Source organism: Talpa occidentalis, unplaced genomic scaffold (assembly GCF_014898055.3).
Source record: "Talpa occidentalis isolate TD23 unplaced genomic scaffold, MPIMG_talOcc4v2.1 talOcc4.15, whole genome shotgun sequence".
NCBI classification, from domain to species: domain Eukaryota; kingdom Metazoa; phylum Chordata; class Mammalia; order Eulipotyphla; family Talpidae; genus Talpa; species Talpa occidentalis.
In genome coordinates, this window is record NW_023601543.1 from 86,055,256 (window position 1) to 86,074,429 (window position 19,174).

Genomic DNA, 19,174 nt, shown 5'->3' on the forward strand with positions numbered 1-19,174 from the left:
CCGCTGCTCCCCTCAGCAGTGTACTTCGGTCCTTCTGCCTGCTCTGCTCCCCACTCTGGCTCTGGTGAATTCTCTCACCCTCCCGCGCTTCTGACTGTACCCAGTGCATGTATAAACAAAACAAACATAATAATAAAAAAAAAAAAAATAAAGCTTTTGTTAGTAAAGCCAAAAAGGAGAGGGGGGTTTGTATTTTCACTCTTGAACTTCCTTTATTATCAATAGTACTCATGCAATTTAAAAGCTTTTGTGTGCAGGGCCTCCTTGGTGGCACAGGGGTTAAAGTCTCAGCACCGTCAAGCTATCCCCAGCCACTGTGGCATGAGTTCAATCCTGGCCAGGGCGCTGACCCACATGGCGCAGCAGACCTCTCCTGTCTCCTGGACAGCAGTGGATTTCAGCAGATCCGCCTGCTCTGCCCCCAACTCTGTCTCTGGGGAATCCTCTCAGCTCCCCCCCACCTCTGGCTTACACCCCAGCTCTTGTATGTGTAAATCAATAAAAATCTTTTTTAAAAAACCGAAAAGCTTTTGTGCATATAGAATTAAGGACGATTTTCAATGTATGATGAAAAAATAGAAACTAAAGTTGCTCAGATCTAATAAACCCGAAGATCATCCTTCTCTAAACCATTACCCAGAAGCTGATTTAGAATATCTGTTTAGGGGCCTCCCTGGTGGCGCAAGGGGTTAAGCACAGCACCATGAAGCTGATCTGAAGCCTGTACAGCGCCAGCTCCATCCCCGGTAGGGTCAGGGAGCTACCCTCATGGCGCAGCAGACCTCTCTCGCCTCGCCCGCTGCTCCCCTCAGCAGCGGGTTTCAGTCTGCCTGCTACTCTGTTCCCACGCTGTCTCTGGGGCATAAATAAATGTTTTTAAAAAATAGAATGTCTATTTACGTTTTTTAAACATTTATTTGTGCATACAAGAACTGGGGTACGGGTCAGAAGTGGGGGGTGAGGGGATTCGCCAGAGAGAGTGGGGAACGTCTAAACCACAACTGTAGTGTTGTCGAATAAAAATGGGACAGGCCGAAGTGAAGGCGCAAAAGTGTGTGTGGGTCCAGTTGGGGGCCCTAGTTCCCCCTTTCTTTAGCCTTGATGTGTTGATTTTAAAGCAAATCCGGCCTCCGTGGGATTCCTCCATGGCGGAGAGGGCCCAGAAACAGGCTCTCTTCGCCCTGGGGCCGTGTGGGGCCGCGTTCGGGTGCCCGGAGCCTCCCGCCGAGCCCCGGGCGCGTGTGGAGCGCGCGGCCCGCGCGCGCCGGGGGAGCGGGGAGGAGCCGCGCCGCCCCGAGGCCGGGGTCCGCCGGAAAGCGGACCTGGGGGGCCCGGCCGCGCCTCCCCTCCCCGCGGCCCCGCCGCCGGCCCCTCCCCCGCTCCCTCCCCGCCCGCGTCCCCCGCCGGCCGCCCCTCGTGAGGCCTCGCGGCGCCCGCCGGCCGGGGCGGGCCGGGCACATGACGCCCTCGCGGCCCGCGCGGCCCCTGGCGCGGCCGGCGGGGTCCCGGCACCCGCGAGCGGCGGCCGCCAGCGCGGCCATGGCCTCCCCGCGCCTGGGCGCCTCCTGCTGCCCCGCGCGCGACGCCGCCACGCAGCTCGTGCTGAGCTTCCAGCCGCGGGCGGTCCACGCGCTGTGCCTGGGCAGCGGCGCGCTCCGCCTGGCGCTCGGCCTCCTGCCGCTGCTGCCCGGGCGCCGGCCCGCGGGCCCCCGCGCGCCCCCCGCGTCCCCGGCCGCCTCGGCCCGCATCCTGCGCGCCGCCTCCGCCTGCGACCTGCTCGGCTGCCTGGGTGAGGCGCGGGCCCGGGCCGGGACCCGCGGGGGGGGGTGCCGGGGTGAGAGCGCGCGGCCCGGCCTGGGACCCGGGGGGTGCCGGGGTGAGGGCGCGCAGCCCGGCTTGGGACCCGTGGGGTGCCGGGGTGAGAGCGCGCGGCCCCGCTAGGGACCCGGGGGGAGGGGGGACCGGGGTGAGGGCGCGGGCCCGGGCTGGGACCCGGGGGTGCCGGGGTGAGGGCGCGGGCCCGGGCTGGGACCCGGGGGTGCCGGGGTGAGGGCGCGCAGCCCGGCTTGGGACCCGGGGAGTGCCGGGGTGAGGGCGCGCGGCCCCGGCTTGGGACCCGTGGGGTGCCGGGGTGAGAGCGCGCGGCCCCGCTAGGGACCCGGAGGGGGGAGTACCGGGGTGAGGGCGCGGGCCCGGGCTGGGACCCGGGGGGTGCCGGGGTGAGGGCGCGGGCCCGGGCTGGGACCTGGGGGGTGCCTGGGTGAGAGCGCGCGGCCCCGCTAGGGACCCGGGGGGGGGAGTACCGGGGTGAGGGCGCGGGCCCGGGCTGGGACCCGGGGGGTGCCGGGGTGAGGGCGCGCGGCTCCGCTAGGGACCCGGGGAGTGCCGGGGTGAGGGCGCGCAGCCGGGCTTCGACCCGGGGGTGCCGGGGTGAGGGCGCGCGACCCCGCTAGGGACCCAAGAGTGCCGGGGTGAGGGCGCGCAGCCCGGCTTGGGACCCAGGAGTGCCGGGGTGAGGGCGCGCGGCCCCGCTAGGGACCCGGGGGATGCCTGGGTGAGAGCGCGCGGCCCGGGCTGGGACCCGGGGGTGCCGGGGTGAGGGCGCGCGGCCCCGCTAGGGACCCGGGGGATGCCTGGGTGAGAGCGCGCGGCCCGGGCTGGGACCCGGGGGTGCCGGGGTGAGGGCGCGCGGCCCCGGGTTGGGACTCGATGGGTGGTGGGGTGAGGGCGGTTGGCCCGGGTTGGGACACAGTGGGTACCGGGGTGACGGTGCTTGGCCCGGGTTGGGACCCGGGAGATGCCCGGGTGAGGGCGCGCGGCCCGCGTTGGGACCCGGTGGGTGCTGGCGTGACCTGCGGCGTGACTTGCTCTGCACACGTGCGGCTTGTGACTTGCTCTGCACACGTGCGGCTTGTGACTTGCTCTGCACGCCGGCGAGGGCGCACACCTGCGGCTTGTGACTTGCTCTGCACGCCGGCGAGGGCGCACACCTGCGGCTTGTGACCTGCTCTGCACGCGGGTGAGGATGCGCGCGCGCGGTTGGCCCCGCCCTGCCCTGGGCGAAGCGCTCGCCCGGGCGGGTGTGATTGGCCCGAGGCCCGCGGAGGGCCCACCGGCGGCGGTCAGACCTGCTGCTGCCGGGGGGCGGCGCCTGGCTGCGACCCGGTGGGCGCGCGGGCGAGGGCGCCGGGCCCGCAGCTTGGGTAAGGCGGGGCGTCTCCTGACTGCGGCGGCGGGCATGGGCACAGGGCAGGCTCTGTGTGATCCGGGCCGGCGGGGTCAAGGGGGAGTCCTGGAGCCCTCGGGGCTTCTGCAGGCTTTTATTGGGATTTACCAGGCACACGGCAGGCAGGAGCCGGGACTCTTTCTGGGCTCTCCCGCGTTCCCTCTGCTGCTCGTGGTTCTGCTTCTGCTGGCGTCTCCCTGGCACCGCCCTTATCAGCCCAGCCGGAGCCCAGGTGCACCCACTTACGCATGCCCGCACCCCTCCAGGTGCCGCCATCGGGCGTGCCTTGGGGACCGCGGGATCCAGCAGCCATGCACGGCGGGGGGCAGGAAAGCCTGCCGATGCGCGGTACCCTGCACGGCTTAGCACAGACAGGAGAGGAGCTGGAGGAGGCGCTTGTGAGACGGGACCCTAAAAAAAAAACAAAACTGAGACAGTCGGTGAAGATGAAGTCCTGAGGCGCTTGCGCTGAATGAGAGAGTTGGCCGTGGCACAGCGAGTTCCCGCGAGGGGATTTAGGCAGGGCCCTGCAGCGGCACCGGGAGTCTCCGCGTCCACTAACTGTGCCAGCAGGGGCAGGCCGGGCCGGGCCAGTGTTCTGTGTGTGGCCCCCTCCCCAGCGGGGCTGGGCTGCAAGCGGCTTCCCCAGGGCTGCAGACCCTGCCCGCTGCCCCCCCCTCCCCCCGCCAGGACTGAGTGGTTTTACTTTTTAGAGTGCGTTTTATTCTGTTTGGGAAATGTTATCAAATAAGAAATGTGAAATTTAATGAATAAAATAGGCAGGTGATTATGAACAAAAAAAGCCTTTTTTCAAAATCAAAGTAATATCCCCTGGCATGTGAGTATTAGCATCCCTTAGTGTGGTTTGAGGGGACCAGGCTCCCGCCCTGGCTGCCGGGTGGGGCCACTTTTGCCCGGGTGGAGGGAAACCGGAGAGAGAAACTGGCCCACGAAGCCTCCAGTCATTACCATCGGCCCTTCACAGAAACTTTGCCAAGCCCGCGGTCGCCTTTTGCAGACTCCTGAGCTAGATCATGCCGGCCTTTTGGGTTCACGTCTCAGTTTGGAAGTTGTCTCACATACGAGTGTAGGGAGACTGGCACGGACCCAAGTCCTGGCTTCACCTGCAACCCCAGCCCTCGCCAACCTCAGACCCCCGGCACTTTGTCCACACAGCTCCCTGGAGGGTCTGTCCATGTTGGAGCTGCGCGCCGAGGGGAAGCTAGGGAAGACGTGGGAGGGGGGCCTTGGAGGAAAGAAGGGGGAAGGCATGCTTGCTTGCCCTCGGGGGCTCAGGGGACTTGGACGAGAGACATTGTAGAGACACTTGCAAGGAGTTTATAGGCGAGAGACCCCGAGGGAGGCTGGCAATGGCAGCCGTTACCTTGACTTGTGCTTTGATTTTGCTCCTTTCCTTCCAGCCTTGCCTGGCCCCCTCTGCCCCTTCCCGGGGGTTCCTATGGTGCCTTAGATGTGTGGCAGCTTTTGGGCCAACCCTGTTTGGCTGGACATTAACCCACGAGAGGATGGGGAAACTGTTATTATTCTTTCTTTTCTCTGTGCACACAAATCCTGTTAAAGTTCTTCTTTTTAAAAAGTCTTAGATACTAAGAATATGCTTTGTCTATATGCATCGAATGGCAGAACCCATTTAGAGCGTGCAAATTTAGGGGCTCTGGAGGACCCCTCCGTCTGCACATTAACAAAATGAGCAGAAGCAAAAGTGAGGGGAAGACTTGGGCAGCTGACCATCTGGCTGAAAGATGAGGATGTGGGCACCTAACTCGCTGGGCGTTTACGGAGCTCAGAAGATGCTGAATGCTGAAAACACTAAGGAGCACGCAGAAGAGAAGCAGTGTGTGTTTTTTTAAAATATTTATGCATACAAGAGCTGGGGTACAGGCCAGAGGTCTGGGGTGGGGTGCAGTGAGAGGATTCACCAGAGACAGCGGGGAGCAGAACAGGCAGACAGACTGAAATCCACTGCTGAGGGGAGCAGCGGGCGAGCCAGCAGAGGTCTGCTGCGCCATGTGGGTAGCTCCCTGGCCGCCCGGGGATTGCTTCATCGTGCTGTGCTTGCCCCCTTGCGCCAGCAGGGAGGCCCGAAGCGGTGGTTTTGATAGCAGTGGCTTTGTTAGCTGTGACTGGATAGTGGGGTTTACCTTAAGCTTTTTGATGTTTCATAGTCCCCTTAGTTGTGTTCCACAGAGCATGTACCTGGCTGCAGGCCGCATGACGTCACGTCTCAACAATAAGACTCTGTTAGGTAATCAGTGTGAGGGTTGGAACCCGGAAGCGTCCGGCAGATACTGGGATGCAGGGACTGGTCAGTAAACACCATTCTGAGTTTAGTTTCAGTAGGTGGGAGCAGTGAGTCACAGACAGAACGTAGTTATTTTTGACCCCAGGGGCTTCTGCTTGTCCATTGTCCCAGCCCCAAGCTAAGTTAATGTTAAAGGAAGGCTGTGCAGGATTTAATCGCTTCCTCTCTAGAAGAATGCCCTGCAGAGAAGCAAATGCTGCCTCCCCCATTGTTCAATTTTGATCTGGTCCCCCCCCACCCACCCTGTCATCAGTGGGGGTGAAAAGACCCGCTTTACCTTCAGGCTGCAGAGTCTTGCAGAAGCTGCTGGGTGGTATCATGGTTCAGACTTCAGTCTGGGAAGTGGCTTTTAGACCTGGGGAGGGGGGTGTCCCAGCACGTCCCAGCACCTTCACAGTGCTGTCGGGTAGTGGACTGCATGTGTCCACGGGGTAGTGTGTTACATGGATGTAGGTGCGTGTAGGTAGCACGTTACAGGGTTGTACCTGCCGGGCATTCGTACATCCGTGCACAGGCAGGCAGCATGTGACTCTGTGCCCTTTTCCAAGTATTACATAAAGAACCATAATGTTTACTTTAGGTATATGCTGTTTTGAGGACAGTTAGATATTTGGGTATAATAACACGAAAAACTCTCAAATAAGTTATTTGTTATTAAATAAATAGCAAGTTACAGTGAGCTAATTTGTGCAAAATGCATTTTTTTTTAAAGAATGATAGAACTCCTTACACCTCACAGTTGTGCTTTTCCAGGAATGCATTTTCGTGTCGGGGTGAGTTGCCATGGACATGAAAAATATGGCCAAGAGATATTTACATCCCTGCTTCTTAATGCCAAACAACCAGCGAGGTAGGGACTCAGTCGTGGCTGAGGAGGTTCGAGTGCGGTTTGTTGGCCAGGAATGGCTACTTTCTGAGTAGCTCAGTCTCAGCCTCGGCCTCGCCCTCCCTCCCCGCACCAATGTGTGTGCTTTTCCCTTCCTGACCTTTCCCCCAGCGTCTGCCTATTCTTCCGTCCTCCTGGCCCGCCGCCATCTTCATAAAGCAGCAAGTCAGCTTCAGATCCGGGTCAGGACCAGACAACTGACAGCCTCTGGTGTTCCCTCAGGCATCACCGTCCGCTCTGCTGTGTGGTTGGGATTCCCAGATTTCGTTGAGGTGAATGGCACCGCCATTGGGCCTGTGGCCTTCTGCGTGGGCACTGCGGTGAGTAGGCCCTCCTTGCCCTGGGCGCGCTCCCTGGGGTGTGTGGAAATGCAGATCCGCAGGGCACATCCCCTGCCTACACCTCTGGCTCTGGAAGCTGAGCGGGGCCAGCCCTGGGTTGGTGCAGAGCCCCTCCCGGGGCACTGTCCTGTTCAGAGCAGCCCCTCTGCTGTGGGCTGTCCCTCCCCCTCCCAAGTCCTTACATTGCATGGCAGGGAAAAGGAGAAAGGGCCAGGGAGGTTGTTGATGTGTTGGGGGGTGCACAGTCATGTATGTGGTCAGATGCATGCTTGGCACCTGTATTTCTGTATCTAGTGAACGTGATATGTGCACATTTGCAGAAAAAGCTGTGACTGCATACATCTGTAATGCTCAGCATGCTGAGTTGCCATCCAGTGCAGGAGCTCCATGTGCCTGATGCTGGGCACAATTGCCAGCCTCCCTGCCCAGCCCAGCCCCTGGTGCTGTATGACGCCCCCCGCAGAATTGCCAGCCTCTCTGCCCAGCCCTCCCCATGCCTCTCAGCCCTGCTCCATGGGCCAGGGAGCCGTTCTCACTCAGCCCAAGCCAGGGATCCAGCCACCTTGTGCCCCCATCAGATGGTCCCCTTCTGCTGGGACTGACTTGCGAGTCTTCCTGCCCACACTCACTCATTTGTAGCAAAAGAGCCTCTGGGACAGAGAGCCCAGGAGTCCTCTGGGCTGAGGCAGTGCACAGAGCTCCAAGGCCGCCAGGCAGGGCAGTGGCTGCCATCCAGCTGAGCAGCTGGGACAGGCCCCCTGCGGCCGGCGCCCCTCCACCTGGGCTGCCGGCTTTCCCTGTGTCCTCCAGCCTTTCATGTGCCGACCCTGGACGTCAGAGGAAGCCCGCGGCCGCCAGCTCATTTCACGGCTGGGCCAGTCTGGGTCTCGTTTGCAAGAGCTCTGACGCTAGGCTATCCCTGTTGCAGATGTGGATCCAGCTGTTGTACAGCGCCTGCTTCTGGTGGCTGTTCTGCTACGCTGTCGACGCCTATCTGGTGGTCCGGAGGTCTGCAGGACTGAGGTGCTGGCTGAGGGAACCAGCGTGCTGTGGTCGTGTGAGGGGAGGCTGGGGCTGCCACTGAACCCCCAGAGCATTTCCCAGAATGACAGTTGATCAGAACCCGTTGGCTGCATCTCCCCCAGGAACTGTGAAGGGCAGCTCCTTTTTATAAAAGGCTAAATAAAGGCAGACTCTAAATCTTTTTTTTTTTTTTTTTAAATACCAGTCCTGTCCAGGCTTGTAGCTCTTCAGGGGACACAGGGGAGTGGACACAGGTGGGCAGCGAAGAAGGAACTGGTTCTGCTCAGGTGGTGCAGCAACAATCACCTCTGTCTTGAGCTCAGAGACCCCTCATTAAGTCCAGGAGAGCAGGGATGGGGCTCCGCTCGGGGTAGCAGGCCCTGCTGGGTGACCGCCAGCCCTCGCCAGGTGATGCTGCGGCAGGGAAGCCCAGGCAAAGGGGCGACATGGCGCCCTGGGGAGAAGTGTCCAGAAGAGGCCCATCCACAGAGACAGCGGTCAGAGGAGGGCTCCCCCGGGAGGCGGGATGGGGCGTGGGTGCTTAGCATAGGTGTGGCTTCCTTTGGGGTGAGGGGACTGTGTGGATGGAGCCAGGTGGAGCATGCACAGCCCGTGACTATCCTCGGCACATGGACTTGTTCACCTTGTTTATTTCTGAGTTGTCCCCTTTACTTCTGGGTGCTTCTCTTCAAAGGTGAGTTTTGTGTTGTATGAATTTCACAATTAAGGGAAAACCCAAAACGGGTCTCTAGCTGCTGGCTGCGGTTTGCGGTCCTGGTTCACGACGCCGGGTTGTTGGGGAGTTTCCACCCCGGCCTCCTGCCGTGTTCTCAGGCAGCGCCTCTGCCTCTGTCCTAGCACCCTTCTGCTCTACCACATCATGGCCTGGGGCCTGGCCGGCCTGCTCTGTGTGGAGGGCGTCCTCATGCTCTACTCGCCCTCCGTGTCCAGGTAAGCTGCGCCAGGTGAGCCGCGCCCAGGTGACCTGCCCCAGTGGCTGTCCTCGACCTGCCCGTGACCCCAGGCTGGCTCTCCTACCCGTCTTTACACGCTGTGTGACGTGTGCCTGTGCACACAAGTTTGTGTGTGGAGCTCTAGGTGTGACCCTTTTGTGCGTGTAGATGCAGCGCTCTAGCTGTGTCCTCTGAGTGCACACGCTGTGCCCTCTGGATGGATGCAGCTTCCCAGACCCGTTCCTTTGCTCTAATCGACTCTTCTGGCTGAGCAGGGGAGTTTGGCATTCGAGAGTGAGTTTGAGATGATGTGGGAGGATCAGGCTCACTCAGCAGAGCTAATTCTAAATCTCTGCTCTGTGGCTGCCGCTTCCAGGCTGTGCTCTTGGCCTTCCTGGACACGGGCTGACGGACAGTGGCCTCTGAGCTAGAGCCACGTTGTCTTTCGAGGATCAATCTCATCATTGCCCCCATGGGAGAAGCCTCCGTGTACCTGCAAGGACACAGGCTGTAACGGCCGATAGAATCTGAAAAATAGAGGCGGCCTGTGGACCAGGGTCAGCGCAGCCCTGGGGGCAGACCCTGCTGCCTGCTGCTGGTATAAGTAGAGTCTTGTTGGCGCCCGGCCTGTGCCGCTGAGTAGTTTCCTCAGAGGCTGTGCAGCCCATGAAGCATCAATACTAGCTCTTCCCTGACAGAAACTCTGCTGGGGGGTGGCCCCCCACCCCTTCCCTCCACTCGGCTGCCAATCAGCTGGACGTTTCCAGTCGCCCTGGTGCGCACAGCGTGCGTCGATCCCGAGGAACTTTAAGAGGGATAAGTGGTGGTGGGGGGCGGTTTGAACTCAGCTGTGAGGGGGTTTGTACCATCCTCCTTCACCTGGGGGCCCTGGGGACATGGTGTCTGACCCAAGGGAGCCGGCGCCGCGGGGTTCACGAGAGCTGCCCGGCCCCAGGGTTTCCACGCGGCCCGTCCTTTCAAGCCTTCCTCTGTCCGCTCTGCCTGCCTGTCCCCTCTCCCTGGTACCATTTTCTTCCACATTACGCGTCTCTTCCTGATGCCGCACCTGTGTGTGACACCTCAGTGACACCTGTGTGCCCTGCACCATGCCCCGGGGTGCCCGAGGACCCCGTCAGTAAAAGCTCTGGTGCTTCTCCCTGGAAAGACCCCCTGCAGTGAGTGTCCTTCATCACCCCGAGAACAGATGTCCTTTGACGTGCGAACTGGGGGACTTGAGTTGCTCCTTGGGCGGGGCAGGATCTGGCCTGGTGCCAGCCCGCCTTTGCCCAGACCTCACTGGTCCCTGAGTGCCCTGTGGGGGGCATCCAGCAGCCCCTTCCTCCATGTCTTCCCAGCAGGGGCCTTGGTGCCTCTCTAAGGAGCCCAGGAGTCTCCTGGTCCCGCCATTCCCAGCGGGAGAAGTGAGTCACAGGCTCCCCTCGGCCAGCGTCAGGCACTGTGCGTCCCACTTTGCTCTGTCTGCTGTCCTGGCGTTCGGCTACGCAGGCCTCATTGAGGTCAGGTGGCGCTTTTGAGAGTGACTCAGCTTCCCCCAGGTGTGAGCGGGGTCTGGAGCATGCCATCCCGCACTACGTCACCACCTACCTGCCGCTGCTGCTGGTCCTGGCGGTCAACCCCATCCTGTTCCACAAGACAGTGACTGCAGGTGGGTGACAGGGGCGTCCGGTGCGGGGCCACCAGCATGGCCCTTGCCACGGGCTCTTGTGATGACCGGGTCTTTCCTCAGTCGGGCAGGAGATGGGGAGTAGCGCACAGGAAGTGGGGTGAATGTGGGTAAGGGTGGTGGTGGGGAGAGGCCTCTGGGCTGAGCTGGGACCGGTGTCCCGCCCCTTGCACCCCCAGGGGTGTGGGCCTGGAGCTGCTTTCCAGCCGCCTGCCTCTGGAGTGTTAGTGCAGGATGAGAGTCAGCACGTGCCCCTCCTGGGGGTCTCTACACCTCAGCCCTCGCTGTGGGACTCGTCAATAGTTAGTTCGCAGCCACTGGGAATGGTTCACACACTTAGAATAATGTCTTAAAAGAAGCTGTTTTTCTTACTGCAAAAAATTTAGCCTTTCAATGACATCAAAATAAAATGATCCAAAGGAAAAAGACAGGGAAGAAATGTACTGACAAGTAGAACCTTGGTCATTAATTTTTCTCTGGGTTTTTTTTAGATTTTCCAGCTTATTGATAAGGAATAATTTTGAACATTTTAATATAGCAAGTGTAAATTACCTTTGCATAGCAAATACAAACCTTTAAAAATGCAGTTCCTGAGCCCATGAAGGCCACAAACCCGAGTTTATTGATTTATTTTTTAAAGATTTATTCATTATTTATGCATACAAGAGCTGGGGTAAGGGTGGAGATGCAGGGGGTGAGAGGATTCACCAGAGACAGAGTGGGGAGCAGAACAGGCCGACCGACTGAAATCCACTGCTGAGGGGAGCAGCGGGTGAGACAGGAGAGGTCTGCTGTGCCATGTGGGTTGCTCCCTGGCCGGCCAGGGATCAAACTCATGCTGCAGAGGCTGCGGATACCTTCACAGCGCTGACGCTTAACCCCTTGCGCCACCAGGGAGGCCCCAGAAACCCGAGTTCAGTCAGGCAGTGTAGCTGTGTAGATCCCATAGTTACGACTTGTGTGCCCACGGTGTGGAAAGTGTCGGCGCTGGGCGAGGCTGGCACAGGGCTGCCAGAACTCTCTACTACATTTGCAGATTGTAGGTAAATCTAAACTGACTTCAGAATGAATTCTTCAGGCCTCTGTGCCCCGGACTCCACGAGCACCAACCGGGAAGATGGGGGACACTTGGTAGTGCCCGGCTTTGCCTGCTGTTATGGGCTCTCTTCTGGCTCCATGTCCTCCCGGCGCTCAAGAAACAAACTTTGGCCACCCATGTGGTTCTCCTCCGTCTGTCCACAGTGACCTCGTTACTGAAAGGAAGGCAAGGCGTCTACACAGACAACGAGAGACGGATGGGAGCCGGGGTCAAGATCCGATTTTTCAAAATCATGCTGGTTTTAGTCATTTGGTAACTTTCTTCTGTTTTTCTTGGTGCGTGGGGAGGGACGTACAAACACTGGTGTTTTGTCTTGCTCTGTGCGATCCCACCATTCCCAAGGGGAGAGTCTTTGGTAAGGAAATCTTTGGAACTGTGCTTGGTGCCCTTTAAGGAAATGCATCAAGATGGAAACGAATTCCATCTTGACTTCTGGAAAGGTTCTCAGGTCTCCTCAAACTAGCGACAGAAAGCTAGAACAAGAAGTCCCCACTTAAGTTTTGAGCATCCCAGCCACATGCCTTGAGAACGGGGCCGTTGCTAGGGTCAGTGCCGACCTGCAGTGCTTGCCCACGCCTTCCACCCCAACCACGGGCCTGCACTAGATGCCAGGGTCCCGTATCTGTCTCCTGAGGAGACAGGAGGGCAAGGGCACATCTGTGGTGTGATGACTCCTTGCTCAGTCCAGAAAGACGGACAACAGGCCCAGCTATACTTCTCGCTGCAGTTTGCCCTGGCTCTGGTACCTGCCTGCTTATTTCAGGTGGATGTTTCGAGGCTAGATCTGTAATCGAGACTAGATACGTCATCAGTGCTAAACAGACTGGATCAGAAAACCCTTGGCTGCCGTGAAGCGATACTTTGCAAGACAGAGCATGCCTCGGCGGTGCACGTGCCTGGTGCGAGGAGGCTTGTTGGGACAGTTTCCTGGGAGAGCTGTCAACGCCCTGCCTCTAAATACACACTGGGCTCGCCATTCCCAACCTCGCAGGTCTAGCAGCCGTAACAAAATTCAACATGACGTGTCACAATGAGATTTTTGGGGTCTCCATCAAAAGAAAGAACACGCGCCGGGTTACCTGCTGTTGTGCGGGGCCCTAGTCCCTTAGGCGGTGGGAGGGCCCTGCTCCTCTCCGGCAGGAGGACATCCTTACCCGAAATCCTCGGTGTGTGCCTTCCTCCTTGCTGCTGATTGGCCACCCCTCCAGGACTTTGAGGTCTTGGACACATGCCCTGAACCTCGACATTTGAAAACTAATTCTGCTGCTTGTCCTTTCACACTGGGCCGTCTTCTCTTTCACAGCTGGTTGTCAAATATCATCAACGAAAGCCTTTTACTCTATCTTGAAATGCAACCGGACATCCACGCAGGCTCTTTAAAGCATGTGAGAAATGCAGCCAAGACCACGTGGTGTATTCTGGTAGGCCCAGGCTTTTTTTTTTTTCAAATTTTTAAAGATTTATTTATTTGTGCACACAGGAACTGGGGTACAGGGCAGAGGTGTGGGGTGGGGAGGTGAGAGGATTCACCAACAGAGTGGGCAACAGATCAGACAGACTGAAATCCACTGCTGGGGGGAGCAGCGGGGAGATAGGAGAGGTCTGCTGCACCATGTGGGTAGCTTTCTGGCTGGCCGGGGATCAAACTTATGCTGCAAGGGTTGGCGATAGCTTGATAGAGTTTTCTTTAATCCCTGCGCCACCAGGGAGGCCCACACGCTTGTTCTTTCAACTTGCCATTTGCTCAGGTACCGTGTAAGTGTTGGGTGCACACCTTCGTGCCTCAGTGTATGTAGAGGCCACACTTCATCGCCCTCCAAGTCCTAGTCACACCGTCATGTGACCCTCTACCCATTCCTCCTGTCCCTTCCCCTCGGGAAAGCACCATTATTTTCTCAGAGCCTGAGATATTTTGTTGTGTTTTCTTGAAAACACCGGAAGGAGAAAATACCTCACTGAAGTCTATGTGTTGCTACTTAAAGCTGTCACTGGTTCCTGACATTTGGACTTAAAGCACTGGCTGGTCCTGCTCCGGTGGGTTGTCAGCAAATGGTGCCGCTCAGGGTCGCTGAGGTGGGCTGTGGCCCGTGGGGGACCTTTCAGGCGGACTCAGAGAGGCAGGGATTGAGCTTGAAGGAACTTGGCTCGAACAAAACGGCACGGAAATGAAGGCATCCCCTGTAGAGAAACTGTCGAGCACGTGGGCAGCCCAGATGAAAGCGAGAAAGGGCCACTAGGAAGTAAACCTGGCCTTTTGTCTGGAAGGCATGCAGATGCCAAAAATGACAATTATGCAAGTGAAAAACGCAGAATGTGAAATTACACTAATGCCAACCACATAACACGTATGAAAAATATATTGCAAAGAAATGCACAAAATGATGTGGGAACACCGTGGGTGCGTCCAGATACGGCCAGTGTAACTGCCCCACCCAGTAACTGCCCCACCCAGTAACTGCCCCACCCCAGCTTTGCGTGGAGTCTGGCCGGGCCCCCCTGCTCGGCTTCACGTGTATACGTGCTCCCGAGAGCCTTCTGCATTAGCACGATCAAGGCCGCAGGTGACACCGCAGAGGCCAGTGGCGCCAGAAGCCTGATGGCTTCACTGCCCTTCAGCACATGCAAGTGGAGTGCACGGACCTGTGTGAAACCAGAGCCTGACTAGCAGGCTGGGAAGCACGGCCAGGGTGATGGTGCTGGGCTCACCTGTCCCGCGTCCTGAGCCCTCCTCTGCGGCCTCCTTCCTCCCTTCTTGCTCCTCCAGTGCCCCCTCCCCCGCGCTAGCCACCACTCACACTGACCCACTGTCTTTCTCTCCTCCCAGGGAATCCTGAATCCAGCCCAAGGGTTCCTATTGTCCCTGGCCTTCCACGGCTGGACAGGATGCGGCCTGAACGCCCAGGCTTCCCGGAAGGAGCTCCAGTGGCAATCCCTGACGACATCGGCCACTGAGCAGGCTCACGGGTCCCCAGAGGGCTCCTGTGCTCCCCGGCAGAGCCCCGCTTCCAGGAAGGAGGTCTGCGGCCGGGGGCATGCTTCTGACGAGGCCCTGAGCCTGCTCTCTGAAGGTAATGTGCCATCTGCCCAGACAGGTGGTGAGACAGAGCAGCCCCAGCCCTCCCCTGGAAATCCTTTCCCAACAACCGGGCGGTCTGGTCAGGAGGGGGCAGTTCGAGGAATCTCTAGAACGCTGCATGTGGGGCAGTGGATACGTGCAGTAGCTGCTTTGCATCTCGTCACCCTCTTGCGTATTGTCACGTGCCTTCCCTGGGTTATTAAGCACAGTTGCTTGGTCTTGATGCTAACCGGGTCCCTCTTGGCTTGGATGGCATTTTTGTTTTTTAAGGATTTATTTATGCATGCAAGAGCTGGGGTGCAGGCCAGAGATGCCGGGGGTGGGGCGAGAGCACTCACCAGAGACAGAGTGTGGAGCAGAACAGGCGGATCCACTGAAATCCGCTGCTGAGGGGAACAACGGGGAGACAGGAGAGGTCTGCTGCGCCCTGTGGGTAGCTCCCTGGCCGGGGACCCAACTTGTGCTGCAGAGGCTGCAGACAGCTTGACGGCGCTGTGTTTAACCCCTGCCACCAAACTTGAGAAGTGTGTGTAAAACCCCATCTTGTCTTTATTTCTAACACCGGGTGATGCAGTCTGGTGCCAGCAGGCAGGGGCAGGTTCTTTGTCAATCGGGGGGACAGCTGAAGAGAGTCCTAGAGCCTTAGTGGGCCTGCTGAGCTCGTTGGCCCTGCTCGTGGGAACAGAAACCGCGGGGGCTGTGCTGGGGCTTGGGAGAAGCGGGGAAGGGCTGGGGGCCGCTGAGCAGGCAGGGGGAGCTGGGGAAGATCACCCCGCAGACGAGGCTGCGACGGCCGCTGGGAGTCTGTGGGTGCCGCAGCGGGGACGGGCGGAGGGCTCGAGGGGCGCGGGGGGCGCGGCGTGGGGCCGGATGCTGTTGTACCCGGCTGTTGGCGCTTGATGTGGTGAGCATGGGGAGGCGCTGAAGGTTTCCACGGCCCCCCCACCACACACGGGGGTGGGAGAGTTGGCTGGTGCGTCCTGGTTTGCCTCTGGGGCAAGAGTTGACTGAGACGGGACCGTGTGGAATTTCTTAGGATGACTTTGTCCAAAACACCATCTTTATAAGGAAGTAGAATTTCCCTCGGGAGTAAAAGTCAAGCAAAATGGTCCTCACAGACAGACGAAGGAAAACATGGCTGGTTGTCATCTTGGGAACCCCCGGAAACCTTCAGGGGGTGCTGTTTCCTGTCCAGGAGCGTGAAGGGCTCAGTGCCAGCCCCGGCCCCGTCCCCCCAGGACGCGTGAGCAGCTGGCCTCAGGAGCCCCTCTCCTGCCTCTTCCTCCCGGCCCCGCACCTTCTCCCCAGGCAAGAGAGGACGGCGTGGAAACAGTCTGTGGCTTCCACCCGCGGCCCTGGCTGGGTCTGTAGGACGTTTCGCACCAGGATCACTGGCGTCGTGGGCTGACGTCCCTTTGCCCCTCGCAGACACCGCCGGGAGCCCGGACCACACCAGCGAGCTCTTCTGTCCTTCCCTCCGCAGGCTCTGACGCCAGCACCGTGGAGATCCGCGTGGCCAGCCCGCCCCGCGGTGGGACGCAGGTCGACTCTGGGCCGCAGCTGCACGGAGACCTGTGAGGGGCGCGGCGGGGCCCCCAGCCTGCCCTTCCCTCCACCCCACCTTCGTCTTCCTGTGAAACCTTCCCACCCCGCACCTCTGCCCTTTCGCATCCCCCCGGGTCTTCCTCTCCTCCCCTGCTGGAGTTTCCCCGGGCCGCGCTTGCTGGTGAGAGGAGCGCCCTGGGCGTGGGACAGGCGTGGCACAGGCAGGAGAACTCCGTGGGGAGCAAACCTGCGCCCTCTCCGTTACCCCCCTGCCCGGGGCTGGCCGTGGGGGGAGTGCGTCCCACCGCGTCGCCCAGAAGTAAATGCAATAAAGTCGTTGTGACCGAGCCCCCGGCCCGCCTCGGACTCTGCGCAGCTCGTGAACGTGCGTGGGGGAGGCGCGGCCGCGGCGGAGGGCGCGAGGCAGGAGCAGGGCCGTGGCCGGCTCGGAGACGGCAGCAGGAGGGGCCAAGGCAAGGGCCGGGGCCCGTCCCACCCTGGCCAGGGCAGATCTGGGCGGGGACACGGGGTGATGGGTCCTGGCCGGTGCACTGGTCATCGGCCATGTGTCCAGCTCTGCCAGCTCAAACAAGGCCAAGTGTATTTCGAGAAGAAGATTCGGTTTGCAGACAGGGCGGGCGTGCAGGTTGTGGCTGGCGTGCAGGCCCGTCGGAAGGTCCGGGCCTTTCCCGGCATGGTGCAGAGAGCCCTGCTGAGTGCCACCCCCTTCCCAGCAAGAGTGGGGTGTGCTTCCACTTGGGATAGCTGGCCAGGACCTGCTGCTTTTGTGTTTTGGGCTTCCTGTGGCTCCACAGGCATGGGTGGGACCGCAAGGGGCACTGTGGGGAAGCTGCTTCGCTTCCTTGAGGATGCCCCGAGATAGCAGCCCCCACCTTGATGCCAAGAGCCAAAGGGATGTGTCGTTTCAGCTTTTCTGGGTGGGGCGTGCGTTCCCCCATGTCCAGCACCACATGCACACTCCGCACCCCTGCAGCGTCCTGTCCACCCCACTCTCCAGGCAAAGATGCCAACTTCTGCTTGTCTGGCCCCCAGGCAGCGAGAGACGGGTCGGTCTTTGCCAGAGCTGAAGGGATGTCTCCCGGCCTCTGCGCTGGGCAGCAGCCTGGGAGTGGCCTTGGGGAGCAGGTGCCTCAGCTGTGGGAGGAAGCTCTGGTGGGCTCTGGGGTTTCAGTCTGTGCGCACCAGCCTCTGTCCACGTTGGGGGTGCTCCCTGCCTAGTCCCGCCCTGGCTGGCCTTGCCTGGACGCCCTCTAGCCTGGCTACACTTTCTTCAGAGCTGCCTGGTCCTCTTCTCAGCCGTGTTTTAGACTCACGGCAGCCAGCTTTGTTTCAGAGGCTTGCGGATAAGCACCGGGCCAGCTCTGGCCCTTGGGTTGAGGAGGACTCTGGAGGGGGAGCCGGTCTCCCCAGTGGGCACATCTTCTGACTGAGGACAGTGGCAAGAAGAGGTGAGCCGATGGACACCGGCGTGACCCAGGCCCGCAGGCATCCCCGAGACACTGTGACGCGCCAGTGAGCCGGCCGTGGAGTCAGGCCTTCGGAGTGTAGCAGAGAGGAAAGGAGAGCGATGCGGGAGGGGCCGGGCGAGCTTGGCTTCACGTGGTTGCCCTGGAGGCTGCTGGGTGTTGCCTTGTGATTGTTCTGCAGCTGTTCGGGCCTCCCGTCCCTGGCCTGTGGGGGTTGACAGGGGACCCGCCTGGGGGCGAGAAGGTGGTGATGGAGGGTGGATCAACTACGGGAGGACGTTGGTGGAAGGTGAGGAAATTGGGCTCCATGCGCTGGAGCCGGGCTTGGCTGGCTGCAGGGGTGTCTGGCGTGCAGTCCGGGTGCAAGGTGAGACCCTGCCTGCCTGGCGGTGTGCATTTGCTGTTGCCTTGCGGCCTGTGACAGCCGCGCCGTAAACGCGCACGGAGGGGCTCACTTCGGCTCGAGGGTTGTGTGTATGTGTGTGGGGGGGTCACGGCCCTGTTGCTCCCTTTGGCTTGAGGGTCACCTGTTCCCCCTCAGATCCCCCACTGTTTGGAGCACGCACTGGCCTCAGGCTTTCCTGGAGCATAACCTGTCCTCCCCTCCCCATTGCCCCCCAGTAGGCATGCGGCGTGCCGTCGCCTGGCTGGCCTGCCGGGGGTCCAGACCCCGAGAGAGGTGACCGGCCTCACCCCTCAGACGACCCTGAGGCTTCCGCCAGGAGGTAGGTCCGCTTCCCTCCTTTTTCTGCTGTTCCTCAAGCTGTCACAAGTTACGTTTTCAGTGTTGCTTTGATACTTACTTGGGTTTTTCTACAAAAACTGCAATTTATGGTGGTTTGGGGTTAAATTTTTTCTTTTTTGAAATACCTCCCCTCTCCCCAGTCCAGGTTTGGGGTTCATTCTGAGCGCTGGGGCTGGGTGTGGAATTGTATGAAGTAGTAGTGGGTTGTCTGTGGCTTTCATGGCCTTTTTAATCTGCTCCGGGTGTGAGACAGGAGTGGTCTGCGCGCCTTGTGGGTTGCTCCCTGGCGGACCGGGGATGAACTCATGCTGCAGAGATTGTGGACAGCTTCACAGGCTGTGTCTTAACCCTTGCGCGACCAGGGAGGCCCCTAGGTTTTGTATTATTAGGGTAAGTTCTAGTGTCACCATGAAACCTGTTAGAGAAACGGGCCCCTTCATTTCGGATAACAGGCAGACTCGCCTGTGAGGTGGTTGTGGGGTTAGGTTGTTGGAAATAGTACATTTGGCAAAAATGCTCTCAATCAAGAGGCATTTGATAGATTAGCTATGGAGGGGGTTAGTTTTATTGGGTGTGGTAGAAATAAGCAGTGAGAGGTAGATGATTTACATTTGGCAAAATCTCTTAGCAAGTTAGCAGTGAGGGGGATTACTATGTTGCAGGTGTTGGCAAATGTTGCTTTAATTCAAGGATTATGTTTGTTTAATGGCCTCTTAACGGCAGAGGATGTGAGTAGCATAGCAATGGCGTGATTATAGGGCTCAGATTTGGAATGAGATGCCTTGA

At 59.5% G+C, this 19,174-nt stretch overlaps 1 protein-coding gene across 1 annotated transcript; it reads left to right on the forward strand.

Moving 5' to 3' along the window:
- Positions 1 to 1,539: 1,539 nt before the first annotated feature.
- GPR143 (G protein-coupled receptor 143) lies at positions 1,540 to 16,498 on the forward strand. The gene is made up of 9 exons (XM_037512731.2): positions 1,540 to 1,789; positions 6,658 to 6,755; positions 7,705 to 7,799; positions 8,658 to 8,750; positions 10,309 to 10,418; positions 11,679 to 11,787; positions 12,839 to 12,956; positions 14,360 to 14,603; positions 16,095 to 16,498. Exons 1-9 carry the CDS (start codon positions 1,540 to 1,542, stop codon positions 16,187 to 16,189), a joined length of 1,212 nt encoding a protein of 403 aa, XP_037368628.1. The 3' UTR covers positions 16,190 to 16,498.
- Positions 16,499 to 19,174: the final 2,676 nt, after the last annotated feature.

Coding starts and splice junctions, on each gene's coding strand:
- GPR143 (XM_037512731.2), top strand. CDS start 1,540: ATGGCCTCCCCGCGCCTGGGCGCCTCCTGCTGCCCCGCGCGCGACGCC. Junction 6,756..7,704: donor CCTTCTGCGTGGGCACTGCG/GTGAGTAGGCCC, acceptor TCCCTGTTGCAG/ATGTGGATCCAGCTGTTGTA. Junction 10,419..11,678: donor CCACAAGACAGTGACTGCAG/GTGGGTGACAGG, acceptor GTCTGTCCACAG/TGACCTCGTTACTGAAAGGA.